This window comes from Euleptes europaea, chromosome 3, assembly GCF_029931775.1.
Source record: "Euleptes europaea isolate rEulEur1 chromosome 3, rEulEur1.hap1, whole genome shotgun sequence".
NCBI lineage: Eukaryota > Metazoa > Chordata > Lepidosauria > Squamata > Sphaerodactylidae > Euleptes > Euleptes europaea.
Genome location: NC_079314.1, coordinates 117,296,831 through 117,323,720, shown reverse-complemented (window position 1 = coordinate 117,323,720; position 26,890 = coordinate 117,296,831). Strand labels below are relative to the sequence as shown.

Here is a 26,890-nt window from a genome sequence, read left to right as displayed (position 1 = left end):
GATTGGGTGGGGAGGGAGGGAAAGCCATCGCAGTAACCCCGATTTGTTAGAGTTCCTCTAAAAGAGAGAGAACGCCCACCTGGAGAGAGTAGAACTCCCTCCAGCTGGTTTCTCCTTAGGACTGCCTTTTCAAGGCACAGTCTTTTCCCTGTTCCAGCGAAACTGGACATCTGCTAGTAAAAGGGAGAAGAACGTGGTCTGAAATGCGGCCTCTACACTTTTCTAATTCTTCTAAGACTTGCGGAATTTTTTTTTTTAAAGGTAGCACTATTCTCATTTTGTTAAGGCAGTGGAACCCCTGCGCTTCATTTCAAAGCAAGGGAATGGGGTGGTTTCCCTAGAGCTTCATCCTCGAGCCTCAGGCAGACCTTGCAACAACCAGGGCTTCTGAAATTTGTTCCTAATACCCCAGTCTTTAGTAATCGGATGCCACATTAGTCCTGGACTGTTTCCACAAAGAGAATCATGTGCGTGCTCCACTGCCCAAGACTTTCTAGTCGAGAACCAGCCAGATTGGCACGTGGTGCCTCCTCCTGGGGAAAACAGTGCTCTGTTCAGGCCTCTGATTGGGAATGCCTCGCCTGCGCATCATAAAATGTGCAGGAACGGAGAGACGGCTCCAGGCTCCTTGGTGCTAGAAGATGCTTGCTTGGCCCTTTGTGATTGAGACTGAAACGTCTTAATTAGAAAGCAGAAATGCCTCTTGATCTTCGGGGTTCCTACCCATTCTTGTAGAGAAAGCCAGAGCGTTCTTTGCTCTCGCTACCTCCTCTCCACATCGATCTTGCCACTGCTGCATGCCCCTTTGGAATGAGATTAGAGCCACGATTTTAGTGTTGTCTTTAAAAACCAAAAAGCTCCATACCACAGACTCAGCGCTCATAGGGGGGGCTGCAGTTCCTGTCCCAGAAAGGACGCTGGCTCATACAGGCTCCTTCCCCCAACACTTTGCACGGCAGCTTTCTTAGGGACTGTCACTTACCTTTGCGTTAGGCTAAGGTTTGGCTTGTTTGGAGTTGGCAGTAGAAACAGCACTTTTGGATACTCCAAACAGTGGATCAAGTTTGGGCCATGGAAGCCTTCCCAGTAAGAGTTGTCCTGGCTTCTCATCAAGATCTGTGGTAGCCTCCAAAGTATGCGCTGTCAGGTATTACATATGCATTTATAGTACTGAGTGTTCCTTTTCCCATGTTTAAAACATTGACTTTCAATGAAAAACCAAGCAATTGATTCACTGTTCCAAAACGGAGTGAAACTATTATCTGAAGAGAGCCTATTTGTAATCCATGTGGGACTGGAACCAGTGCCACAACTCAAATTGTCCTTCATTTCTCCCTTATAGCCGCTGAGAACCACTCATAACATTCAAGCAAAGGTGCATCTATGAGGGGAACAAACAATTATCTAAAATAAAAGTCTTAAAAAGAGAGCCCTCTAACCTCTCTCTGCCACTGGGGCAGGACTTCAGTTGAGCAAACTGATATGAACTGTCTACGTAGACCTATCTTCATTTTGATCTTTCTGTGCTACAGGAAAGGTGTCGATGAAGATGCTGGACAGTAAACAGAATTGTCAGATGGGTTGATGCAACTCTACAATTCTGGTTTGGATCGTCAGATTCTGTAGCCCGTTTGAAATGTCTCCTGACCTGGCATGAAAGGAAGCCAATCTGCTTGATCTAGCAGGTGGGAAATTCTCAGAAGGCTTCACAGCCGGCTGTTTTCATCAGTGGTCCTCCTGATGTAATCTTAGGCTGCTTGGATCTTTCTAGCATTCCTGGGTCCAACACTTTGGGCTCTGCATCTTTCGTTGTTATGTAGACATCTCAATTTCTCCTTCCACATCTGCATTTCAGAAACAGTTGATGCATTCTGATGAGTTCCCACTACTTTCATCTGCCCAGCACATGGCCAGACTAATCACAGTAGACTTCCTCTTTAGTAAAGCAAAATACTTTTGGTTTTGCTACTGTGTGAAAGATCCAGCCCTTGATTTCCGGTCTAAATATCGCAAAGTCCACTTTATCTCCACCTATGGGAAGGTGAATGGGGGTGCTCTTTTCTGTACGGACTTTTAGCTGGTGGAAACGTTTGATGTAAATAGCTCTTCCAGGTAGGAGACTTTGCAGTGGGTGGTTGAAGCTAACGATCCAAAGACAAACCCTCTGGCAACCATAAAGGGTCATTTCCTTTCAGATTCCAGTTTGAACTAACGTCTTATTGTCTCAAAGCTCTCTGCACCCCTTTGTACAGGCATTGCTTTCCTTAGTTTTCATTCTTAACTGCAAATCCTAAATGAGTGGACAGATGGATAGAAGAAGCTGGTAAGAGTGGAATGTCCTCAGTCCAGCAGTTGCTACGTTGCATGCAAAACCCCAAATGGGAAAATTTTCTGTTTGATAAATGGAGAAACCGTCATATCTTTCTACCCAACACTGGAAGCAAAATAGCGCATTGTGCATTTTGATATTTGATCTTTTTTCCAGGATGGTAACTATTTTTCCACAGTTGGGCTTATCATTATCATGGTTCATACTCCTCTGACTGCTAAATGATGCTGTGTTTCAGTTTGTGTCACAAGAATGAATGGAATAAACTTGAACTGTGTTCTAGAGAGAAGTGAAGCTTTTGTTGATTTCTCTTTTTGTTCTTGCAAACATCCGCGTTAATCCCCTTACAGCTTTGCATCTGCCTAGTGTGCAGTAACTCAGAGCTTTGGTAAAACTGCAGATAGTCAACTGCTGTCTTACTAAGATTGCCCATTGATAGTCCAAATTCAGGGTTAGGGTACTATTCTCTTACCCTGGAGAGAATAGGAATGCATTATGTATAGTAGCACATGACCACATGAAGCTGCCTTATACTGAATCAGACCCTTGGCCCATGAAAGTCAGTATTGTCTACTCAGACCTGCAGCAGCTCTCCGGGGTCTCAGGCAAGGGTCTTTCCCATCACCTACTTGCCTGGTCCCTTTAACTGGAGATGCTGGGGATTGAACCTGGGACCTTCTGCATGCCAAGCAGATGCTCTACCACTGAGCGACAGTCCCTCTCCATAGCCATGGATAGCCGTCTCATCCATGAACATGTCCACTCCCCTCTTTTCAAGTTGCAGCCATTACCATATCCTGGGGCAGGGAGTTCCACAATTTAACTATGTGTTCAGTGAATAAATACTTCCTTTTATCTGTTTGTAATCTCTCACCTTCCAGCTTCAGCAAATGACCCCACATTCTGGTATTACAAGAGAGGATGAAAAGTCCACTCCATACCATGCATAATTTTATAGACCTCTATCGTGTCTCCCCTTAACCGCCTTCTTTCCAAGCTAAAAAGCCCTAGTCTTTTTGCTGGCTTGAAGGATAAAAATGGAAACTTTTCCACCTGGGAAATGTAGGCAGGGATTGAAGTCTGTTTCACAAACACATTCACCTATGTTACCACAAGCTCTGTAGCCAGGTGGCAATAAAAAGACATTGGGGAGGCGCCGAATTCCAGCTGCAAGTGGAACAAAATCTAAGGCTCTGCTGAAATAAAGAAGAATATTTTCCCCAAATGTGTCAGGAACCTTTTGGAATTGCACTGCTTATTTTGCACTGAGTTCAGTCTCCGGGCACCACCATATTTCCTATATGATGAAAGGGAGCATCTTCAGTGTGCTGCTCCATGATTGGAAGACAGTGGCACCCAGGAGAGCACAGCAACACATTTCAGCCTAGCATGCTAACTACAGATCTATATTTCATTCTCCCCCCCCCCCTTTATTTTACAGGGGAGGGCAATATGGACCTCAGTGGGTTAAAGATGAGCTTTCTGCCACATAGTATTAAGGGCCATTATGGGAGAAGAGATCCGTGTCATTGTATACTGGCGGGTGAGTTACAGTGCATTCCTAAGGAGAATTACTCCAGTCTAACCCCATTGAAATGAATGCTCTTAGACTGGGGAAACTCTCCTTAGGAATGCACTGTTAGGTTGATTTCAAGTGAAGAACTGGGTATTACAAGAGGACACCGTTCAATCCCTTTCTCCCCCCCCCCCATTTTATTTCTGTATTTATAGTCTGTCTTGTTCACAGTGGGTAGCCGTGTTAGTCTGTTTGCAGTAGTCAAAAAGGGCAAGAGTCCAGTAGCACCTTAAAGACTAACAAAAATATTTTCTGGTAGGGTATGAGCTTTCGTGAGCCACAGCTCACTTCTTCAGATACAGCTAGAATGTGAATCCATCGGTCTTTAAGTAGAGGAACAGTATGTAAATGTGAATAGCAGGCTTGATTGGATTAAGTGTGATATGCAAAAGAGTCTGTGATAGTCGGTCACTGAGACTCAAAGGGGAATTACACAGTAAGTCAATGCGTTCAGTAGAATAAGACATCCAATAAGCAACGCAGTGGAATTATGGAAATATGAAACAATATTAGACACACTACAGAATACAATGCAGAAAAATAGTATTTTAGCCATAGAATATAATGCAGAGATTGCAGGATAATACATCCCAAAGTGCGTTGTCTCTTTTCCTTTATAAAGCGCCTGTTTGTGAGTTGTCATCGTGGAGCATAGGGGGAGAGGTGCTAAGGATGCCAACCTCCAGGTGGGATCTGGAGATCACCCAAAATTATAGCTTATCCACAGACTGCAGAGATCAGTTGCCCTGGAGAAAATGGATGCTTTGGAGGGTGGACCTTAAGGCGTTGTACCCCACTGAGGTCCCTGTCCTCCCCAGGCTCCATCCCCAAATCTCCAGGAGTTTCCCAGCCTGGATCTGGCAAACCTATCCCCCCTCCCCAGTGGCTAGAGCACCTGGCAACCTTACCATGAATGGCTTTGTATGTGCCAGTCAAGGACCTTGAATTGAACCTAGTAACTGATAGGCAAGAGGCAGTGTGGTGTAGTGGTTAAGGTGTCAGACTAGGATCTGGGAAACCCAGGTTTGAATCCCCACACGCACCATGGAAATGTGTTGGGTGACCTTGAGCCAGTCCCACACTCTCAGCCCTGACTGACCCTGGCAAGTATTTGGATGGGAGACCTCCAAGGAATGCCAGGAGTGTGATGCGGGGACAGGCAATTGCAAACCACCTCCAAACATCTCTTGCCATGAAAACCCTAAAGCACTGGTTCCCAACCGGGGGTCCACGGACCCCCAGGGGTCCACGAGAACTAAATTAAGGTCTGCGAAACAAAGTTATAAACCCGTAATAAATTAATATCTTCAATTAAAAGTTCTCTATTATAAATATATATATATTCAAACATTATTCTAAGTAATGTTTAACTAACAGTTATGATTAAAGTTTATTTTCAAATTCTCGGAATTTTTATTTTGAGCCTTGGGGTCCCTGCACCGAACAAAAAAGTCCTAGTGGTCCCTGGTCAAAAAAAGGTTGGGAACCACTGCCCTAAAGGGTCGCCATAAATCAGCTCTAACTTGACCACTCTGGTTAAGAGCGTCAGATTAGCCAGGATTTTTATTTGGCTTTTAAAAAATTTTTTTAGGTAGGGTGGGCTTAGAGGAGATAAAGGGCGAAAACGCATGGTCGCTCTTGCCTCCTTTATTCCGTTTCAGCCAGGATCCAACACATGCGTTTCACCAAACGTGCATTCAATCCTGGCTGAAACAGGGAATAAAGGCGGCTAAAGCGACCGTGCGTCTTTGCCCAAAGTTTTTTAGGTGATAAATAAGCATCTAATTTCCAGCAGCACCAAATCTACCAAGGAAGTTCCTGAAAACCTGAGGTGAAAGGTTAAACCTATACCTTTCAGGGAACCTACATTTTGGTAACCAGGTCCAGAAAACCTCCTACCCTGAAGTAAATGTTCTGCAGAAAGGAAGTAAGAATCTCACGTCAGTGTTTATTTACTGTCATTTGGCCCAGTTATAAAGTATTCAATCCCTTGGGGAAAAGGTTGCAACCGTTGGGTTGATGTTGAGAGTCATTTAACCATTGTAGCCGAAACATTCCACACACAACATTTAGTCTTTTAAAAACTTTATTTTCCCTGTTGACTAAAACATGTTTTGCCTTCACTGGTGTCTTATCTGTCCAGCTGAATATTTACTAAAAGGGGGACCAAATGAACATCATATGTACAGCCAATAGTGTTACAACTGTGTCTGAATAAGAGACCTGTGGGGGCACATGGGTTACACATTACCAACCCTCCATCATAAATTCACATCACTCGTTCTCAGGATTGGGGTGATTCAAAGATAAAGAGAGGCTTGTGTCTTCTGGAGACATGCATCCTGCTAGCCAGTATGGTGTAGTGGTTAAGAGCAGCAGAGTCTAACCTGGTGCGCCAGGTTGGTTTCCCCACTCCTCCACAGGAAGCCTGCTGGGTGACCTTGGGCTAGTCACAGTTCTCTCCAAACTCTCTCAGCCTCACCTACCTCACATCTCTTGAAATCAGATTTTTGATGACTGTGATAAAAGGACTGTTCACAGGATGTCATTTGCCACCAAAATAAATGTTTTCCGTGCTTTATTTTTCTTGCATTTAAGCCTTTGCCCTCGGTTTGGAAGCTAATTTGCATGGGCATCATGCTATGCGTCTCAGATACGAAGGGAGCCCCACCTGCCAATTGGCTCTTTCCGTTAGTCCTTGGCAGCGCTGAACTTCTGAACCTGAAAACCGATGGACAGCTCGGCTCACAAACGCCTGGACGGGGCAACCCCTTTGCTGGCCCATAAAACTGGACCCCGTGTCCTAAAGTTCACCAAACTTCAGTAACAGTCTAAAGAGAGTCCCTTGCAGCTACGCTGCAAATTTTGTGACTCTACCTCCACAAATGCCCCCACAGGAGCTTCGAAAAAATCCCCATAGACTATAATGGACCAATTTTTTTCCCAGTAAACCTAGAAATAATGCCCAAATACCCCTTTACCGGTATAGGTATTCAGCTTATTCCAGGTTTACCAGAAAAAATTGGGCCCAATAAACCTGAAATTTACTGGATTTTTTTTTTTGCACGACCCAAGTGAATCGCTAACATAGTTATCATCTGTCTATTGCAATAATGTACTCATTCTTTTTTAATTTTAAAAAGGTTTATAGACCTTTTTCTGGTGGCGTTATAAGGGGAAATGTACTAGCTGCACATTTCTTCTTCTACCACCACCACAAGGCTAGAGGCTTTTAAAAATGAAAGCCAGGAACTGGTTACAATAGATTGCAGTGCTATAGCAATATCACTAGATAGACGGTTATGTTGCTATAGCAATCAGTTGCAATTACCAATCCTTTAAAAGCCTGAAAAACCCTTCTAGTGTTTTTTTGGAGGGGGGGAGAGGAGAAATACTAACTGCGGAAGGAAAGTGCACGGAAAACTTCCATGTGGATGCTCAGTTTCAACTGCTACACACAGAATCATCTTAATGTGGAAGCAGCCATTAATGGAATAGTTCAACATCTGTCTGCCACTAAAATCCCTGGGATGCAGTGCTCATTTCAACCAGATGGTGGCCACACAACTCCGATGCTCGTTTGATGAAAACGGCTACGTTCCACTAAAAACATTTCGAAGGGAACCTACATGCATGACAGCTTTCTGGTGTCCGCATCAAGAAATTTAAATCAGAGGCAGCTCAACCCCCCTCCCCCCCACGTTGTTTCAATGGAATAAACTTGCCATCTTCTTCAACGCAAGTCAGTACAGTTTATTGGAACAGTCCATGACCAGTAAAATATCCATCACATCAACTCCAACGCAAGCCAAAAACTGCTGCTTGTCACAATCCAACCTCCTGTTCAGAGATGCTTAAAATTTTAAGTGCTACATTCGAGTCCAGTAGCACCTTAGAGATCAACAAGATTTCCGGGGTATGAGATTTCGAGTCCAAGGTCCCTTTGTCAGACATAAATAGGAACAGAGATCATAGAATCATAGAATCGGAAGGGACCCCCAGGGTCATCTAGTTCCACCCCCTGGACAATGCAGGAAACTCACAACTACCTCCCCCACACACCCCATTGACCCCTACTCCATGCCCAGATGGCCAAGATGCCCTCCCTCCCATGAATTGCCCAAGGTCATAGAATCAGCATTGCTGACAGATGGCCATCTAGCCTCTGCTTAAAAACCTCCAGGGAAGGAGCACTTACCACCTCTCGAGGAAGTCTGTTCCACTGAGGAACCACTCTGTTAGAAAGTTCTTCCTAATGTCAAGATGGAAACTCTTTTAATTTCAGCCCATTGGTTCTGGTCCGACCTTCTGAGGCAACAGAAAACAACTCGGCACCCTCCTCCATATGACAGCCCTTCAAGAACTTGAAGATGGTTATCATATTCTCTCTCTGACTTCTCCTCTTCAGGCTAACATACCCAGCTCCCTCAACCTTACCTCATAGATCCTTAAGCCCTTACATCCCAGACGGAAGGTGGGTTTGCCAAGAAGGGAGTCAGGATGCAGAGGTACAACACAGAATCAGCTTGATCAGACCAGGAGGAGGGATGCTAAGGGCATTAAAATTAAGTGTACAATGGCAGGATTAAATATAGTAACGGAAGGGATGGAGCTATACGGAGATCCCTCTCATTGAACATGTGTAGTGTTCAGAGGAACAGTAGGAATACCCTCTCCAACATCTAAAATATTTTCGGAATGTTAGTTCTTTGGAAAGACTAAGACTTAATGCATGCATGACCCAAAGAAACAGAGGTTATCTTTATTTCCCTTTTACCTCACTCCACATGAGCAAAGGAGCCTCTGGGGCAGCATGGGACATAGCGCAGGATGCTGCAAGATCCCCCTCTTGCCCTAGAAATCTTTGTTCTTATGAGAAACCTTGACAGGGCTGGTCTGCAGAAGGCAGAGGGAAGCAGAACACCCTAGACACTATATTCATCGAAGACAGTACCCGTTCCCTTCAGAAGCTGAAGGTGTTTCATTTATTTTATTTTTAGTCTATCATCCCGCCCTTCTCCTGGCCAAAGCTGGCCTCAGGGTTGCTAACATCAGGTAAAAACAGCAGAAAACATAGCAAACACATATAAAATTACCCCACTTAAAACTGAACTATCTCTAAACTAAAAGCAGATGGTGCTTATTTACCAGCACACAGGGGCAAAGGCCGGCCGGGGAAGCAGTCAGGGTCCCCTACTGAAATTCTGATAAAAGCAGCAGCAAGTGGAACAGGAAAGGAGGCCAACTATGTTGTAAAACTGTTGCTGCCCTCAACCATAGGCCTGGTGGAACATCTCAATCTTACAGGCCCTGCAGAACTGAGTCAAGTTTCTATTAGGTTCAGTGGTCACCTGGTCACAAACTGTGTCGTCTGGGGATTCCCCTCTATGATGATCACGATGCGATCTTAAGGCAGTTAAAATAGCAGCTGACCAGCTGCCATTCTACCAACGTTTTGGGTTGCTGCACAATTGGCAGATGCAAAGCTTTAAGGGCCCAATGTTGACAGTCGCAGGAATGATCAGGAAAAACAACAACCAAAGCTTCACTTCTCTCTAGAACACAGTTCAAGTTTATTCCATTCATTCTTGCAACACAAACTGAAACACGGCATCGTTTAGCAGTCAGATGTGTATGAACCATGATAATGATAAGACCAACTGTGGAAAAAATAGTTACCATCTTGGAAAAAGATCAAATATCAAAATGCACAAAGCCCTGTTTTGCTTCCAGCGCTGGGTAGAAGATATGACCGTCTTTCCATTTCTCAAACAAGTTTCTTTCGTGTGGGGTTTTGCATGTGATGTGGCAACTGCTGGACTGAGGACTAACGTCTTCTATCCATCTGTCCACTCATTTAGGACTTGCAGTTAAGAATGAAAACTAAGTTGGGGAAGCAACGCCTGTACAAAGGGGTGCAGAGAGCTTTGAGACAATAAGACGTTAGTTCAAACTGGAATCTGAAATGACCATTTAAGGTTGCCAGAGGCTTGGTCTTTGGATCTTTAGCTTCCACCAGCCAATGCAAAGTCTCCTACCCGGAAGAGGTATTTATATCAAGAGTCTGCACTAGCTAAAAGTCCATAGGGGGGGGAAAGCACCCCCATTCACCTTCCCATAAGTGGAGATCACATGCTTCTCACACCCTAAGCAGCAGGCTCTAAAATGAACTAGACTTTGCAATGTTTAGGACAGAATTCAATGGCTGGATCTTTCACAGTGGCAAAACCAATAATATTTCTTTCCTAAAGAGGAAGTCTATTGTGATTAGTCTGGTCATGTGCTGGGCAGATGAAAGTGGTGGAAACTCATCAACCATTTCTGAAATGCAGATGTGGAAGGAGAAACTGAGATGTCTACATAACAACAAAAGACGCAGAGCCTAACGTGTCGGACCCAGGAATACTAGAAAGATCCAAGCAGCCTAAGATTACATCAGGAGGACCACTGATGGAACCAGCAGGGCTGTGAAGCATTCGGATAATTTCCCACCTGCTAGATCAAGCAGAATGGCTTCCTTTCATTCCAGGTCAGGAGGCCTTTCAAACAGGCTACAGAATCTGACAATCCAGAATTGTAGAGTTGCATCAACCCATCTGACAATTCTGTTTACTGCCCAGCATCTTCATCGACACCTTTCCTGTAACACAGAAAGATCAAGATGAAGACAAGTGTACGTGGACTGTTCATATCAGCTTGCTCCACTGAAGTCCTGCACCAGTGGCAGAGAGATTAGAGGGCTCTGTCTAAGACTTTTTTTTAGAGAATTGTTTGTCCCCCTCATAGATGCACCTTTGCGCGAATGTTATGAGTGGTTCTCAGCGGCTATAAGGGAGAAATGAAGGACAATTTGAGTTGTGGCACTGGTTCCAGTCCCACATGGATTACACACAGACTCTCTTCAAATAATATTCTCACTCCTTTTTGGAACAGTGAATCAATTGCTTGGTTTTTCATTGAAAGCCAATGTTTTAAACATGGGAAAAGGAACACTCAGTTCTATAAATGCATATGTAATACCTGACAGCATGTACTTTGGAGGCTACCACAGATCTTGATGAGAAGCCAGGACAACTCTTACTGGGAAGGCTTCCATGGCCCAAACTTGATCCACTGTTTGGAGTATCCAAAAGTGCTGTTTCTACTGCCAACTCCAAACAAGCCAAACCTTAGCCTAACGCAAAGGTAAGTGACAGTCCCTAAGAAAGCTGCCGTTGGGGGAAGGAGCCTGTATGAGCCAGCGTCCTTTCTGGGACAGGAACTGCAGCCCATCCTATGAGTGTTGACTGTGGTACGGAGCTTCTTGGTTTTCAAAGACAACACTAAAATTGTGGCTCTGATCTTATTCCAAAGGGGCATGCAGCAGTGGTAAGATTGATGTGGTGAGGAGGTAGCGAGAGCAAAGAACACTCCAGCTTTCTCTACAAAAATGGGTAGGAGCCTCGAAGTTCGAGAGGCATTTCTGCTTTCTAATTAAGATGTTTCAGTCTCAATCACAAAGAGCCAAGCAAGCCTCTTCTAAGCACCAAGGAGCCTGGAGCCGTGTCTTCATTCCAGCACATTCTATGATGCGCAGGCAAAGCATTCCCAATCGGAGGCCTGAAAAGAACACTGTTTTCCCCAGGAAGAGGCACGACATGCCAACCTGGCTGGTTCTTGACTAGAAAGTCTTGGTTAGTGGAGCACGCACATGATTTTCTTTGTGGAAACAGTCCAGGACTAATGTGGCATCTGATTACTAAAGACTGGGATATCTATGGAAGCCGCCCCATTCCCTTGGTTTGAAATGAAGTGTGGGGTTTCCACTGCCTTAACAAAATGAGAATAGTGCTACCTTTTAAAAAAAAATTCCGCAAGTCTTAGAAGAATTAGAAAAGTGTAGAGGCCACATTTCAGACCACGTTCTTCTCCCTTTTACTAGCAGATGTCCAGTCTCGCTGGAATGGGGAAAAGACGGTGCCTTGAAAAGGCAGTCCTAAGGAGAAACCAGCTGGAGGGAGTTCTACTCTCTCCAGGTGGGCGTTCTCTCTCTTTTAGAGGAACCCTAACAAATTGGGGTTACTGCGATGGCTTTCCCTCCCTCCCCACCCAATAGCGGAAGAAGCTGGAAGATACAAAAAGTAACAGACAGGCAGCAGTGTGAGGCCACTAGAGAAACGTGACATCTCAGTCCATCCGTCACTGGAGAAGCGCCTTGATCGCCTGATTGTCAGTGGCTTCCACGGCCGTTAGCCCGTCCGGTCCACTCACTGTCTTATCGGCACCCTGAAAAGAGAGGAGAAAAGCGGCTGTCACTCTGCATACAAGGCCCAGGTGTACACACCAGCAGCACTTTCTCACGAGAACTACATTCACCGTTACTTCGCTTATGTAAATCCCATAATTCATGACGATATTGTCATCCTTTACATCCAAACAATCTTTTAGCTTTCTAGTATGTTTCACTATAAGATCAGTTTGAAAGTACTGATTTTTGAGAAACCAATTTTGAGGAAGTCCACAATCCAATGCGAATACTGAGCTGCAGGTGCAGCGATGACAAAGTTTCATTCTGTCTTTACAGGCAGGATGGAAATACTGGTTCATCTCAAACATGCTTGAATTCATAGTATTTTGCAATTGCCTCTAGATCAGGGGTGTCAAACTCAAATTGTGAACGAGGGCTGGATACAACAATAATGTCACTTGATCGGGCCGGGCCACGCCTTGCCAGCCCAAATCGAGAGGTGTGTGTGTGTGTGGCTGCCTCAGCTGGCTCATGGGCTGGATAAGAATTCTCAAGGAACCGGATCCGGCCCGCGGGCCTTATGTTTGACACCCCTGCTCTAGATAAAATCCCCATTCAAACCAAGCCTATCCCCCAGCCACTGAAACCCAGTGCACAGTTTTAAAGCTTCTGACCCCTTGACTCTTTTCCCGAGGCAAACAGCCTGTAGCCTACAATGACCAGCGAAGGAAGACTTGCCCAGGGTATGTTTGTTTGGTGTGCTTACATGCATTGGCTTCATTTTGGAAATTTCTGTAAGCTGCTTTGGTTCCCTTAGGGGAGAAGAGCAGCGTTGAAACTCTGTGATAAGTAAATAAAACTTTACTCCCAAGGATCTTGGGTCTGTTTCGGCAAGGATCTCTCTCAAAATCCACATGGTATCTGAAGGCCAACAGTGGAATTCAAACAACACTGGTCCCTCCACCTACACATGACCTTCTGAAGCACACTATAAAATCAGACTTGCATATAATTCTCTTCACTCCCACTTGCAGCTACATAAAATACTTAAAATGCTAAGCTACTTAGCAGTGAATAACTGCCACTTGCAGTCTCTGAAAAGGTAGTCAACTATGAGTAGCCACTCATCTTCGTAATGTGTTGAAATACATGCTAAGCACAAAACAGAAGGTCAGAAAATTATTTCAGGGATTTGTACCTCAAACCTGTATGAAATAATTCTTGCGATGACAAAACTAAAGTAAGAACTGAATCGCAGTAAAATAGCAATAACCGAAACAAACCAAAACATACGATCAACAAAATAAAAAGTTAGCAGCAGCCTGAAAAGAACAAAACTACACAATATTAAAAATGGGCAAACGTAACTCAAAACAAAGCAGATTGCTTAGAAACAGAGACACACACACAAACACACACACACACACAACCTCCTCAACCAGAAGATCATTGCGACAACATGCCCCAGTCCAAATGAGTGGAAAACAGAATTGGGGCTTCTAAGGGGGTGTCTGTTGTGTGGAGGGAAAGGGAAGGTGATTGTAAGCCGGTTTGAATCTCCCTTAAGTGGTAGTCAGCATATAAAAACCAACTCCTCTTCTTCTAAGATAGAGTGTTCCGCCAGGCCTACGATTGAGGGCAGAGGCAGCTTATACAACCTCTGGCCTGCCTCTCCCCTCCCTGCTGATCTTGTTGGACCTTCCCTCAACACCCCTCTCACCACCTTTGGTCCCCATTTTCTATTTTATTCTCACCAGTGTCACCGCTTATTAGGGTCTGTTGATCCCCCCCTTATGGTAATATTGGATAATATTGGTTCCAAATCCATATTCGGAGAGAAAGTTAGAGCGCCCCTTGTTTTTTCTAGGATATTAATGTATAGAAATGTAGATTTCATGCTTTTGTATTTTTAATATATTTTTATATTTATATTTTATGCTTTTAAAGTTAGAGCGCCCCATTTTTTCTAGGATTTTAATGAGGAATAGAATTGTAGATTTTACACTTTTATACGTTTATCCTATGATTTTATGTCATTGCAGTGAAGCGTTGTAAGCTGCCCTGGGACTGGCCAGGAATGGGCAGGGTATAAATATAATAAAATAATATTGTCGAAGGCTTTCACGGTCAGAGTTCATTGGTTCTTGTAGGTTATCCGGGCTGTGTAACTGTGGTCTTGGTTAGAAGAATTCTGTTCATAGTTATCATTTTAGCAAGCAGTGGATTAAATGTTTCACTTTCAATTGCTAACCTTAAGCAAAACTAGAATCCTCCCTGTACCAGCAGGTTCAAAAGGGCAATGGGCAAAGGTTCAAGAAGTTAAGCGACTGCATGCGCAATGCTTTCCAAAGGCCACACATACAGGACTACCAAATTTACTGGAACCCCTCCAGACAAATTCACTGGGAGGCTCACACAAAAGCTTTCACAAGGGAGAAAATTATGGCATCTCGCACACAGGTACCCAAGTATGTGGGCAAAATATTTAATACTAAGCCAAAACGGCATCTCGCTTGGTACAGGAAATAACTTTTGAAGACAAGCAGCAGCGGGTGACGGATAGTCACAAGGCCCAAACCTAGTCAGAGGTTTCTTTTGACACATTTTGTGGCATGGACTATAGAATCTTAAGAAGAACTCCCTTTTAGCACCTCCATCATCCTGGTATTTATGGGCACGGGCTGTTCCATCAACGACAATAGAGAGGTTTATTCTGAAATGGACGGCCTTTCAGTTGAAACTACTGCTTGGGCCCCTGGGGCCACCTGGATGGTGACCTGGGGTCACCTGGATGGACCGTGGGGGCCTGATCCAGCCCAGCTGCTCCCAGGATGTGCCAGAGATTGTGTCTGGGAAGTTTTTCGTGCCAAGCCATTGCTCTATCGCTGAGCCCCTTCCCTGAACATCTCGGGAGGGGGGGGCTGGCCAATTAGTACAGAGAGAAACCCCACACAATTAAAAACAGTTGCGCCTGACTGAATGGCCTCTGGATGAGGCCACTCAACACTCACTATAATTAAATGTCTTTTCACTATATAAAGCTATTGATTCCCACTTCTCTAAAATGCAGCTGGTCATTCAAACTGGGCATGCTGGCTCATCACGTTTTCCTTCGCCTGCTGTCACCAACATCCCGGCTGTTGCAATGGGTAAGGGGGTTCAAGTTCCGTCTTTTCTGAGAGGGCCCCTTAGTCCCGCGCTCCTGCTCTCCAGAATAATCACCTGCATGTCCTCGTTGTTGTATGGAGGTCTTAAAGTGGTCATGCCAAAACCCTATTATTAGGCAGCCCCCCTGGTTCTCACCTTGGACAGAAGCAGCTTCACACAAGACAAGTGGTCTTCATAGACTGCTGAAAGGAGTGGAGTGATACTGTGCTTGTCTGGAGCCTGGAAAGAGAAAGACCACGCTGGATGAAAAACACTCAGATCTCCACCTGGAGTAGACTGCTTTTATGTGTGTGTGTGTGTGTAAAGTGCCATCAAGTCGCAGCCAACTTATGGCGACCCCTTTTTGGGAGGTTTTCAAGGCAAGAGACTAACAGAGGTGTTTTGCCAGTGCCTTCCTCTGAACAGCAACCCTGGTATTCCTTGGTGGTCTCCCATCCAAATACTAATCAGGACCGACCCTGCTTAGCTTCTGAGATCTGAGGAGATCAGGCTAGCCTGGGCCATCCAGACTGCTTTTATAAATGTCAGGCCTGCTTTCCACAGCTCTAAGCAGCCTGTCAGACTCTGACCATTTTAGTTTCGATTCTATCAGGTGCCTCTCAAGGCCAAACTGCTAGCTGCTGCATTCCTGTTCCAGTGCTATCTCCAGTGGGAACAACTCCTCAGTGGAAGGGGGGCCGCCTTGACCTGTTGTGACTAATACTTTCCCTTATAGGCCTACCCCTTGCTCCCAATTGCCATTCGTGCCAATGTACCTGTAAGCTCTGCAATACCTGTGTGTTGTCCATTAAATCAGCTCTCTTTTGGACTCTTTGTCTCTGGATGCTGTTTGTGGGACTACCACGGGACAAGTGCTCACAATAATACACTAATAAGGTCATGGTGGTTATTTTGAAAGGGCATAAAAGAACTTAATCCAAATAAACAGTGGCCTGTATCTAAGACATAATCTATAGTTTTACGGTTGGGGAGAGGGAGCGGACGTTTCCACTAATTCCCCCCTCCTGCTGCTGTAGCTCACTGAATCTCTGTTCTTGGGGGTCAGAGGACCCACCCGCACAAACAGCTATGGGGACAAAGTGAGGGTTTGTGGCAGAAGGGGTACTGGTGGAAATCATCCTCTCCCCACACGTTGAAAACTTAAGTGCCTTTAAGGCTCAGAATGTATGGCTGCATGCAGGCCACTTATATCCTACAAACAGAATTTCAAGAAGATGGGCACGCTGACATCTGAATGATGAAGCAGATCGACTTATTCTGTACTTGGTCTGACATGAGCCATTCTGGCAAGGCATTATGTAAAACCACAGAAGGAAAGGGGAACGGGCATTCACACAGCTGGTTTGATACGCGGCAGAATCAAATTAATTGGGGTCACCTAGATTAACCCGATCAGTTCTTTTCAATTACCAGGAGGACTAGCCAGGCTGGAGAATGAGTAGCTCTTGAAAGCGCCAAGTGGCATAAGAGACCATTGTTACTCATTGCGTATATACTCATTCCACCATCTCTTTTAGTACACAAAGTTTTGATACCATGCAAATGCCTGCAAAACTCAGGATAAAACAAAAGAAACGGGGCTATAAAGCCTCTTCCGTACAAGCTGGATCTCTAAAAAAACCTGCCTCCAGTTAGCCATTCACACGAAGTGTTTGCAGGGGCAAGTGATTGTAGTCAACATACATTAACATCAGCTCCTTTCAGTAGAAGGAACTCCAGGATCTCCAGCTGCCCACAGTCCGCCGCATAGTGAAGAGGTTTCCGCCCACCTTCCAGTGTCCGATTCACATCTTCACCCTTTGACAGGAAGAAACATCCATGAGAACTCAAAGCTACGTTTGAAAACAAGGATCCGTTGGGTACGTCATCCCTCAAGCCAGACTTCAGCAGTTCCTACTCTTGTGTCCCGTACTCATTTCAGAGATCTTACAGCAACAGAGCCACATCTGGGTTCAAGAATCAGGAAGAATGGTTAGATTTTTTACTCAAGAAACACAGTCTTCAGTGTTAGCCACAATACAGTTTTATCCCCCCCCCCACTCTTTCAACCACCCACCTCTTTCCTGGCTGCTAGTCAGATCATGTCACCTAGTTCTTTTTCAGCATTACCAGGTCAACTGAATACGTTTGGGACGGCCTAGCAAAGAATGTTTCCCCTTCCCACCAGAACAGTTATTATTGAGCTAGGTATCCTGGAAACAGCCTTTCAGTGGCTTACTGGAAAGCATAAGTGCACAAAGCTATTTTTAGCTACATACTTCTCACCTCCAGGCCATGGCATATAGCTTCAAGTTAAGGATAAAGTCGAATGTATTACATTCATTCCATTCCACAGGCAAAGAAACGATGTTAAAAAACAACCCAAATGGTTCTAACCATAGCCCAAGAACAAAAATGAAATGACAACGTGCACCTAAGAAAAATGTCATTTAGTAGCATTGTGGTTTTGGGAGCTGTGTTTTTCATAATTCTTCTACACAGTGACTTCTCCGGGATAAGCTTGTTTAAGTAAAATTAGTATTTAAGTCAAAAGATATATTAAACATTCCTGAAAGAGAAACCTGTTTGTCAAATGTATACTTTTCTTCCTGCTCCTTAGAAACAAAATTTTCTGAATTACTCCCGCGTTTTGATAATTATTTAACAAAATTCACACCCTGCTTTCACCCTCACAAAGGCCACCAAGGTGACTCACTAATTAAAAGATATATAATAAAATTACTCTGCAAAGCACTAATTATACTGATTTAGAAATACTAATTCTAAAACCCTGAAACTGAAAACATTTTACCATAACCCATATGAAAAGACCCTAGGTGTATCCTCTACTTCCAGCAGGAATCCCTGACCCAGTTGAGTAGGTGGGTGCTTTTAGGAACATAAGAAAAGCCATGCTGGATCAGACCAAGGCCCATCAAGTCCAGCACTCTGTTCACACAGTGGCCAACCAGGTGCCTCTAGGAAGCCCACAAACAAGACGACTGCAGTAGCATTAACCTGCCTGTGTTCCACAGCACCTAATATAATAGGCATGCTCCTCTGATCCTGGAGAGAATAGATATGAATCATGACTAGTATTTACTTTGACTAGCCATCACCACATCCTGGGGCAGGGAGTTCCACAATTTAACTATGTATTATTTATGTATTATGTATTATTTTGGAATCAGAAGAATTAATTCAATTTATTGTCTGTACCCATTCAATGCACTGTGGTATAAGCCCATTTTAAGAAGAAGAGTTTGTTTTTATAAGCTGACTTTCTCTACCATATAAGGGAGACTCAAACCAGCTTACAATCACCTTCCCTTTCCCTCCCCACAATAGCCACCCTGTTAGGTGGGGCTGAGAGAATGTGACTTGCCCAAGGTCACCCAGCTAACTTCATGCGTTACCACCTGATACCACCTATTCTTATCCTGAACAGCAAGAGACAAACCACCACCATGAATCTTCCCCTCAACATGCGACTTACAACCTTGTTTCAGTCCAACACTAACCCCGCTGTTCATCTAGATTACGTATAAAGTGGTACTAGTATCAGAAAACCCAACTAACTGAAACAAGTACATTCATTCTAAGGCTTTTTCTGCTCTGGCCCCCGTCTGGTGGAATAGTTTCTCTAAGGAGACCAGGGCCCTGCGGGAACTTAAGGATTTCTGCAGGGCCTGCAAGACAGAGCTATACCACCAGGCCTATGGTTGAGGCCAGCTACGCTTCTTTCCATTCATGCTGGCCCCCCTATCCCCCCCCCACGAATTTATTATTATTACGTGAGGGGCCCAACTGCAGCTTATATGCCATAATAAGTACACCATCGGATACACACTGTTATTAACTATTGATTTTATGGGGCTGGTCTTATTTATAATTATTGTTTTAGCAAAATTTAAATGTGATTTATTGTAGTTGCGTTGTGATTGTGTGAGCTGCCCTGAGCCCGGCTTTGCCAGAGAGGGCGGGACACAAATAAAATGAATAAATGAATAAAATAAAGCCTTCTTAAAGTTTGTGACTTCAGGGAAAGGTCCAAATAATGAACAGCCGGATCTGAATTAAGTGTCTGAAGTCTGTGAACATTGCCACAGAAGTCTTACATTTCCTCAGGGTAACTGGAAACTACCAAGCAGTGGAATAATTCTGATACGCACAAACAGAGTCTTGCGTTTGCTGGAACTACTTAGAGGGAAGATATTGTGGGTCACAGTAGCGAGCTCCCTTACGCCAGCAACTTAGCATACTGGGGCACCAAAGAACAAGGCACCACTGCAAGTATATGCAATACGCTGCATTTCAGGCCTTTTGTAAACAGATAACTGCGGAAACAGAAAAAGTACAAAATGGACTTATGAGAAGTGTAACTTTTCTTCCAGAGAAAGGCAGGAACATTTGGGGGACTGGGGCTTTTAAAGACTTGAGGGGCGAGGGAGTTAGGAAGTTTAAAGTACAAGGGGAAGGGAGAAAATAGAAAGATGATCTCTCAACCCGTGAATCCTGACTACCTGAACAAACCGGACAAGCAGACTTAGGAACATATTTCTGTCATGTGCAATTAGGCAGCGCAGAGGCTCGGGATCACTTTTCCGAGGGAAAGAACAGGGAAGGGAACGCGACTGAAGCGGTGTATGCTGCATTATGAAGGCTTTTAAGAGCAATGATAGGTAGTGCGGCTCTGGGAATGGCAGGCAGGGCCTCATAACTTCTGCTAGCCCATGTTACCATTCACACAGAGACTGAGGGGCATGTGCTTGGCCAGGAGAATCCCAAAGCTCATCCAAGCCACCACAGAGGAATTTCAGTGTTAAAGTGATCACCGCCATCCGATCAATCCCCCATTTAGAAGAAGAAGAGTTGGTTTTTATATGCTGACTTTCTCTACCACTTAAGGGAGACTCAAACCGGCTTACAATCACCTTCCCTTCCCCTCCCCACAACAGACACCCTGTGAGGTAGGTGGGGCTGAGAGAGCTCTAAGAGAGCTGTGACTTGCCCAAAGTCACCCAGCTGGCTTTATGTGGAGGAGTGAGGAATCAAACCCGGTTCTCCAGATCAGAGATCACCGCTCTTAACCACTACACCATGCTTGAGCTGTAAAATCAACAGATGCACTCTCAAGTTTTGCAGAATAGAAAAAAGTTATAGTCACATTATCCTAACTTGAATGTGGCCTTTATAAAGGGCAATTCAGTTCTTAGCGTCTCTCTACACTCCCACTTGTGCCGTACACAGTCGAAGATGCCAGAAAAGTAGCCAATGGATGTGCTTGCAAGCACAAAGCCTGCACACAGTGGCCCTGCGGAGCGGGGAGAGGACAGGGCTTGGGAAACTGCTGGGGGAGCAAAGGAGTACGAGGAGGGAAGGATTAGGAAGAATAGCAGCACTGGCTGTCCATGGAAAGTTGAGCAGGAGATCGGCAGGCACAGATATTATGACACCTGGAAATCGATCGGGTCTGTTGTGATGCAGCTCCAATGCCAGGTCACAAAGAACAGCAGTCGTGATGAGCAAGAACACTGGGAACGCGTGGATGGTTCAGGGTTGGGGAAGTGGGAGCAGGGGCTAGAAGAGAGGCACTGGAGCTGTGGAGGGGGAAGAAAATCAGAAACATGATACAGATGAGGTGGAAAGGAAACAGAGCTGGCTGTGTGCATGGAGGGGGAGGAGGAATAAAGTGCGAAAGGGCAGAGGAAGTCTCCAAGGGTGGGGGAGGAACTGAAGGAGCTGGCAGGGGAGGACGGAGTGGATACACCACACCTGCATGTTTTTAGAATGGAAGCAGCTCACAGTTAGTATTGTCTACTCAGGCTTGCAGTGGCTCTCCAGAGTCTCAGGCAGAGCTCTTTTACATCACCTACTCTCAAGTCCTTTAACTGGAGATGCCAGGGATTGCACCTGGGACCTTCTGGCATGATGCCCAGCATGATGAGAACTCCGTGCCCTGTTGCTTGCCTTTCTGCACCTGGGGAGAGACGCTAAAAGGAGACAAACACTCAATGAGGGGAGGGGGTCAGTTCTTCTCACCTGTGAGCTGATTTTGTTGACTTGAAAAATAATAATCAGATACCAAAACTAATCTTTCTACATGATTAGGACTACTCTCTTTTTAAACCCAGAACAGATGCTATCATCTTCAGTCTGGTCCCAAGTTATAACAAAACTCCATTGCTAATCTAATTTTCTTCATTTACACTCCACCATTCTCCCCCAACGGGGACCCAAAGGGGCTTACATCATTCTCCTCTCCTTCATTTTATCCTCACCACAACCCTGTGAGGTAAGTTAGGCTTAGAGTGACTGACCCAAGGTCAACCAGCAAGCTTCCATGATACCACACAATGGGTCTTCCAGATACCTGTCCAACCAGCATCTAGTAGCGGTAGGCCATCAAAACACTTGCTGCACCTGGGTAACATTGGCAATGTACTAGACTTTTAAAGTACAACACATTCCTGGCTAACCAGAGCTTTGAAGCTAGGCCTTACTTGTTGACCTTGAAAGCGCTCCACTGAACCACTGATTTTTTTCCATCTTCAGTAAGGCTGCACAGCTCTTTTCTGAACCACAGGTGAGCTATTTATCAACATGGCAGTAATATTTTGGGGGAAAGGTGGTGGATCTCCTTTGCCACCCAGTCCTTGGGCTTCCACCCTTGTGCTTAATGGGCAGTGGAAAGTACCAACTTAAAGTGACCCTAAAAGGCTTTCAAGCAAGAGACAAACAGAGGCAGTTCACCATTGCCTGCCTCTGTGTAGCAATCTTGGACTTCCTTGGTGGTCTCCCATTCAAGTACTGTGTGTGTGTAAAGTGCCGTCAAGTCGCAGTCGACTTATGGCGACCCCTTTTGGGGTTTTCATGGCAGGAGACGAACAGAGGTGGTTTGCCAGTGCCTTCCTCTGCACAGCAACCCTGGTATTCCTTGGTGGTCTCCCATCCAAATACTAACCAGGGCCGACCCTGCTTAGCTTCTGAGAATGGGCTAGCATAGGCCATTCAGGTCAGGGCAATGCTTAATGGCATCCCCCAATTCTTTAATCAAGATCTACAACTGGGTGATGGAGGAGTATAAAGTATAGTCAGTGAAGCACATCTTCACACAGCAGTACTTTTCTAGGTTAGTTTTTAGTCATAGCCCAGTGACAGAGCACATTTCGCATACAGCAAATCTCAGGTTCAACCACAAGCATCTCCCATCAGACGGCCTGGCAAAGACCTCTATCTCTAAGACCCTGGAGAACCCATGCCATTCAGTCACTAGATAGGTCTGAGATGGCATAAGGCAGCTCTGTGCATTCAATTTCTTAACCTGGCTGTTTAATGCAAAACATGCAGCCAACTAGCTGATGGAAATGGCCCATTTCACCTTTGAGACAGTTATAGCCAAAAGCAGGGATACAATTCTATGATAGTTCAGTTGTGCTAGTCTGCGGAGGCAAAATGAAACAAGAGTCCAGCATCAACCTAGAGACTAACAGATTTTGTTCCAGCACCCGTTTTCTTGAGCAGTCAGCTGAAGTCTGCCTGAGAACTATTGGGTGGGGCTTTCCTTTATCTTGCAAACATAAAAGCATCCACCTAACGGATGCAGGCTTCACACATCTGAAGACGTAAACTCTGACTCTAGAAAGCTTAGGCTGAAACAAATTTTGTTAGTTTTATAAGGTACCACTAGACTCCTGTTTGGTTCCGCTGACAAAGTGTAGGTGGACCAGTAATCATGGACTGGAAATAAATGAGAGCAAGGGTACACCCCCCTCCTTTGGGAGTTTTTGCTACCACAGGATGGAGAGATAACCACAGGCATTGATAGCTTTAAAAGGGGATTAGACATGTTTATGGAGGACAGGTCTATCAGAGGCTACTAGCAATGGTGACTGAAGGGAACCTCCAAGTTCAGAGGCAGTCAACCTCTGTATCCCAGTCCCAGGAGGCAACATCAGAGGAAGCCCTTGGTCTCTGCACCCTATTTGTTCCGCCTTCCAGAGGAAATGGTTGGTTGCTGTGTGGGACAGGATGCTGGACTAGATGGACCCTCATTTTTCCTATCCAGCGGGGCTCTTCTTTTGTTCTTTAATGAGAGGGTTTTCAAATGGGGGGAGAAAAGAGAGAAAGTTAAGTAAGGTGGGAAGGCATCCTTCTCCCTGGTCTAAAATGTAGACTGCAACAACACAGCATTGTTGTGGTTAATATCTTTATTTATCGTCCACCTTTCTCACTACTACTCAAGGTGGATTACGTGTATAATTAAAAATATTTTTTTCAGTCAGTAACAGGATTACAACATATGATAGCATTTCAATTTACCATAAAAGGCACTTCAAAAGACAAAATAATGCACTTAGCCTGGGATTGCTGAATGGGGAGGGGGGCGTGTGCATACAAACATACCTGCTTAAAGCAACAAGATCATCAATGTAGGAAAGACTTTATCCCTAACAAAAGCCACTTCCTGAACTAGCAGCATTACATTGCAGTTTTACGCTTAGGATGCCCTCCTGAACAATTCTGTCTCTGGGAGGCAGCGTTGTGTAGTGGTTAAGACTCCAATCTGGAGAACCAGGTTAGTTTCCCCACTCCTCCGCATGAAGACAGCTGGGTGACCTTGGGCTAATCACAGTTCTCTCCAAACTCTCTCAGCCCCACCTACCTCACAGGGTGTTTGTTGTGGGGAGAGGAAGGGAAGGAGATTGTAAGCCCTTTTAGACTCCTTAAGGTAGAGAAAATAGGGGTATAAAAACAAACGCTTCATCTGCCCCCCACAAGCTAAAGCTATAACCTTTCTCCCATTGAAACTTAATGAAACAAAGCTCTTGAGCAGCAGAAATAATTATGACTTAAAGGATGAAAGGGCTGAAAAAAATCTGGCTAATGCTAAAGTAATTTTAGGATCCCCATTGCAAAATTAGAAAATCTAGGCTAAACCTAGGGGCTGTGGCTCAGTGGTAGAGCCTCTACTTGGCATACAGAAGGACCCAGGTTCAATCCCCGGCATCTCCAGTTAAAGGGACCATACAAGTAGGTGATGTGCAAGACCCCTGCCTGAGACCCCGGAGAGCCACTGTCAGACTGAATAGATAATACTGACTTTGATGGACCAAGGCTCTGATTCAGCAGAAGGCAGCTTCATGTGTTCAACCTGAAAAGACGGCTGGGCTTCTCCCTGGAGCGCAGCTCCTGAAACGCCTCCACCTGGCCAGCCCAGCCACCACGCCCACAACGAGGCCGCCTTTTGCCCCGAGGATAAGGATCGCAGCTGGAAGGAAGCTCATCTTCATTCGCGGAATGGAGACGGTTGCGGCAGGACCCACCAGACCACCCCTGAGCATATGCAGAGTGTATTCCACAAGCGGTCTCACGCATCTAGGGATGCAAAGCCCGGCCCCTCCTCATCCTCCAGCCCACCTACCCACCCCCAGGAATAAAGAGAGCCGGCGTAGTAGTGGATACGAGTGTGGGACTAGGCTCTGGAAGACCCAGGTTCGAATCCTCACTCGTGCCCTGGAAGCTCGCTAGGTGATCTTGGGCCGGTGGCTCGGCCTGACCTACCTCACAGGGCTGTCAGGAGGACAAAAGGCGGGGAAGAGGAGAATGAGGCAAGCCCCTTTGGATCCCCACTGGGAAGAAAGGCGGGGTATGAATGAAGGGAATAAATAAAAATGGTTCTGCTTCTGGGACGCTCTTGCCCTCGCCCCCCAGCCCGACAAGCGGGGTGAGGGTGAGAGCCCCGTCCCTTCGCCTCCCCCTGCACGCCCGCCCCGCGAGGAGGGCCGCCGCCGCCGCCGCCGCCTCCTCACCTTGGCCACGTAGTCCTTCACCTCGTCCAGGTCGCCGTTCTTGAGGGCCCACATGAACTCCTTGTCCGACATCGCGGCCGCCGCCCTGACAGCGGGCGCAACCAGCCGGGGGGGGGCGCACCGGAAGCGGCCGCGTAGAACGCCGCCTCCAACGGCCGCTAACCGTCGTCCAACGGCCGCTAGAGGGTGCGCGCGCACCCCGCCGGAGCTTCGTTTCCTTCCTCCTCCCGCCGCTCTCCGCGCGACCAATCAGCGCGCCTCTCTTCCCCCCACTCCCCTCCGGCTGTCAATAACCACGCGGCGGCCCCGCCCCCTTTGCGCGAGCCGCTGCAGCGGGAGGCAACAGGCTCGCGCGCCCCTTGCCGTCACGTGAGGCGGCGAAGGGGGCGGGCCGGCGGGTGTCACGTGACCGCTGCCGGAAGTCCCGCGCCTCGGGAGGACAGGCGGGAGGGGGAATAAGATGGCGGCGGAACGGGAGCCCCCTCCGCTGGGGGACGGCAGGCAGACCGAGGCGGAGGAGCTGGAGGACGGCGAGGACCTCTTCACCAGCACCGTGTCGACGCTGGAGGTGAGCGGCCGGCCGGCCGGCGCTTGTTTGTTCCCTGCAGCTGCGGCGCCTCCCTCTGGAGCCCTGCCCGGGGTTGCCAACTGCAGCTTGGGAACCTTCTGGGGTTTGGGGACGCTGCATGGGGAAGGGAGGGAGCGCGGTGCGGTGCGCAGCCGGAGGCACCCTCCAAGGCTGGCGTTTCTCCCGGGGGAGCTGATCCCCTGTCGTCTGGAGGTTAGTTTCAGTTCCGGGCCTCACCTGGAGGTTGGTAACCGTCGCTCTCTGTCACTTCTCCAACTCCACAACTTTAATTAAGGGGAAGCTCCAGGCCCCACCTGGAGGTTGGCAATTCTCGCCCTCTGTTACTATAAATCCACAAGTTTAATTACGGGAGAACTCCAGGGGCCCCCTGGAGGTTGGCAACCCTTATTCTCTGTTGCTACTCTAAATCCACAAGTTTAATTACGGGAGAACTCCAGACACCCCCCCCCCAGAGGTTGGCAACCCTTATCCTCTGTTACTCCTCTAAATCCACAAGTTTAATTATGGGAGAACTCCAGACACCCCCTCCCCAGAGGTTGGCAACCCTTATCCTCTGTTACTCCTCTAAATCCACAAGTTTAATTACGGGAGAACTCCAGGGGCCCCCCGGAGGTTGGCAACCCTTATCCTCTGTTACTCTAAATCCACAAGTTTAATTATGGGAGAACTCCAGGCCCCACCTGTAGGCTGTCAACCGTAGCCCCCTGTCACCTCTCCAAATCCACAAGTTTAATTCTGGGAGAACTCCAGGCCCCACTTGGAAGTTGGCAGCCCTCACCCTCTGTCACTTCTCCAAATCCACAAGTTTGTGTCTTCGTCCTCCCCTTACTTCCATGGTAGTATCTCCAAAGCCTTTGCCTTAGATGCCTACCTGTATTTTACCCACCCACCTTTAGTCTGATGCCACAGTGGCCTACCAGTCCATTGCTTCTTCCGACCATGGAGCTTCAAGACCCCACCTCTTTCTCTGAGCCCTTGCCCCCTAGGCAGGAGGCTTCCTCTGTCCTGAAGTAGTGTAAATAGAGTTGCACTTTCCAAGGGCAGCTGTGTTGGTCAGCAGTAGAAGAGCAAGATTCCAGTCCGGTAGCACCATAGAGACCAACAGGAATTTCAGGGTGTGAGCTTTCAAGAGTCAAAGCTCCCTTCATCAAATATGAATAGGAATGGATATCCCTCAGTCCTTATATCCCAGTCAGAAGATGGGAGGGGA

The 26,890-nt window shown here is 46.3% G+C and overlaps 2 protein-coding genes across 2 annotated transcripts in view; one reads left to right on the top strand and one right to left on the bottom strand.

Moving 5' to 3' along the window:
- Window positions 1–12,083: 12,083 nt before the first annotated feature.
- Window positions 12,084–25,195, bottom strand: LOC130475606 (myotrophin-like). The gene is made up of 5 exons (XM_056847424.1): window positions 25,084–25,195; window positions 21,807–21,813; window positions 16,984–17,097; window positions 15,436–15,519; window positions 12,084–12,170 (listed from the first exon to the last, which is right to left on the bottom strand). Exons 1-5 carry the CDS (start codon window positions 25,161–25,163, stop codon window positions 12,084–12,086), a joined length of 372 nt encoding a protein of 123 aa, XP_056703402.1. The 5' UTR covers window positions 25,164–25,195.
- Window positions 25,196–25,538: 343 nt separating this feature from the next.
- SNX2 (sorting nexin 2) overlaps window positions 25,539–26,890 on the top strand; it is a 32,155-nt gene continuing 30,803 nt past the window's right edge. Inside the window, exon 1 of the mRNA XM_056845937.1 lies at window positions 25,539–25,659. Within this exon, the coding sequence (XP_056701915.1) occupies window positions 25,552–25,659 (108 nt within the window). The 5' untranslated portion in view covers window positions 25,539–25,551. The remainder of the gene's footprint in view (window positions 25,660–26,890) is intronic.

Bases quoted from the DNA above. Each gene is read 5' to 3' on its own strand.
- LOC130475606 (XM_056847424.1), bottom strand. From the start codon at position 25,163: ATGTCGGACAAGGAGTTCATGTGGGCCCTCAAGAACGGCGACCTGGAC. The intron at 15,520-16,983 runs GTATGTTGACTA...TTCTCTTTCCAG, and splicing joins TGAAAGGAGCTGATGTTAAT to GCTCCAGACAAGCACAGTAT. The intron at 12,171-15,435 runs GTGAGAACCAGG...CTCTCTTTTCAG, and splicing joins TGAAGCTGCTTCTGTCCAAG to GGTGCCGATAAGACAGTGAG.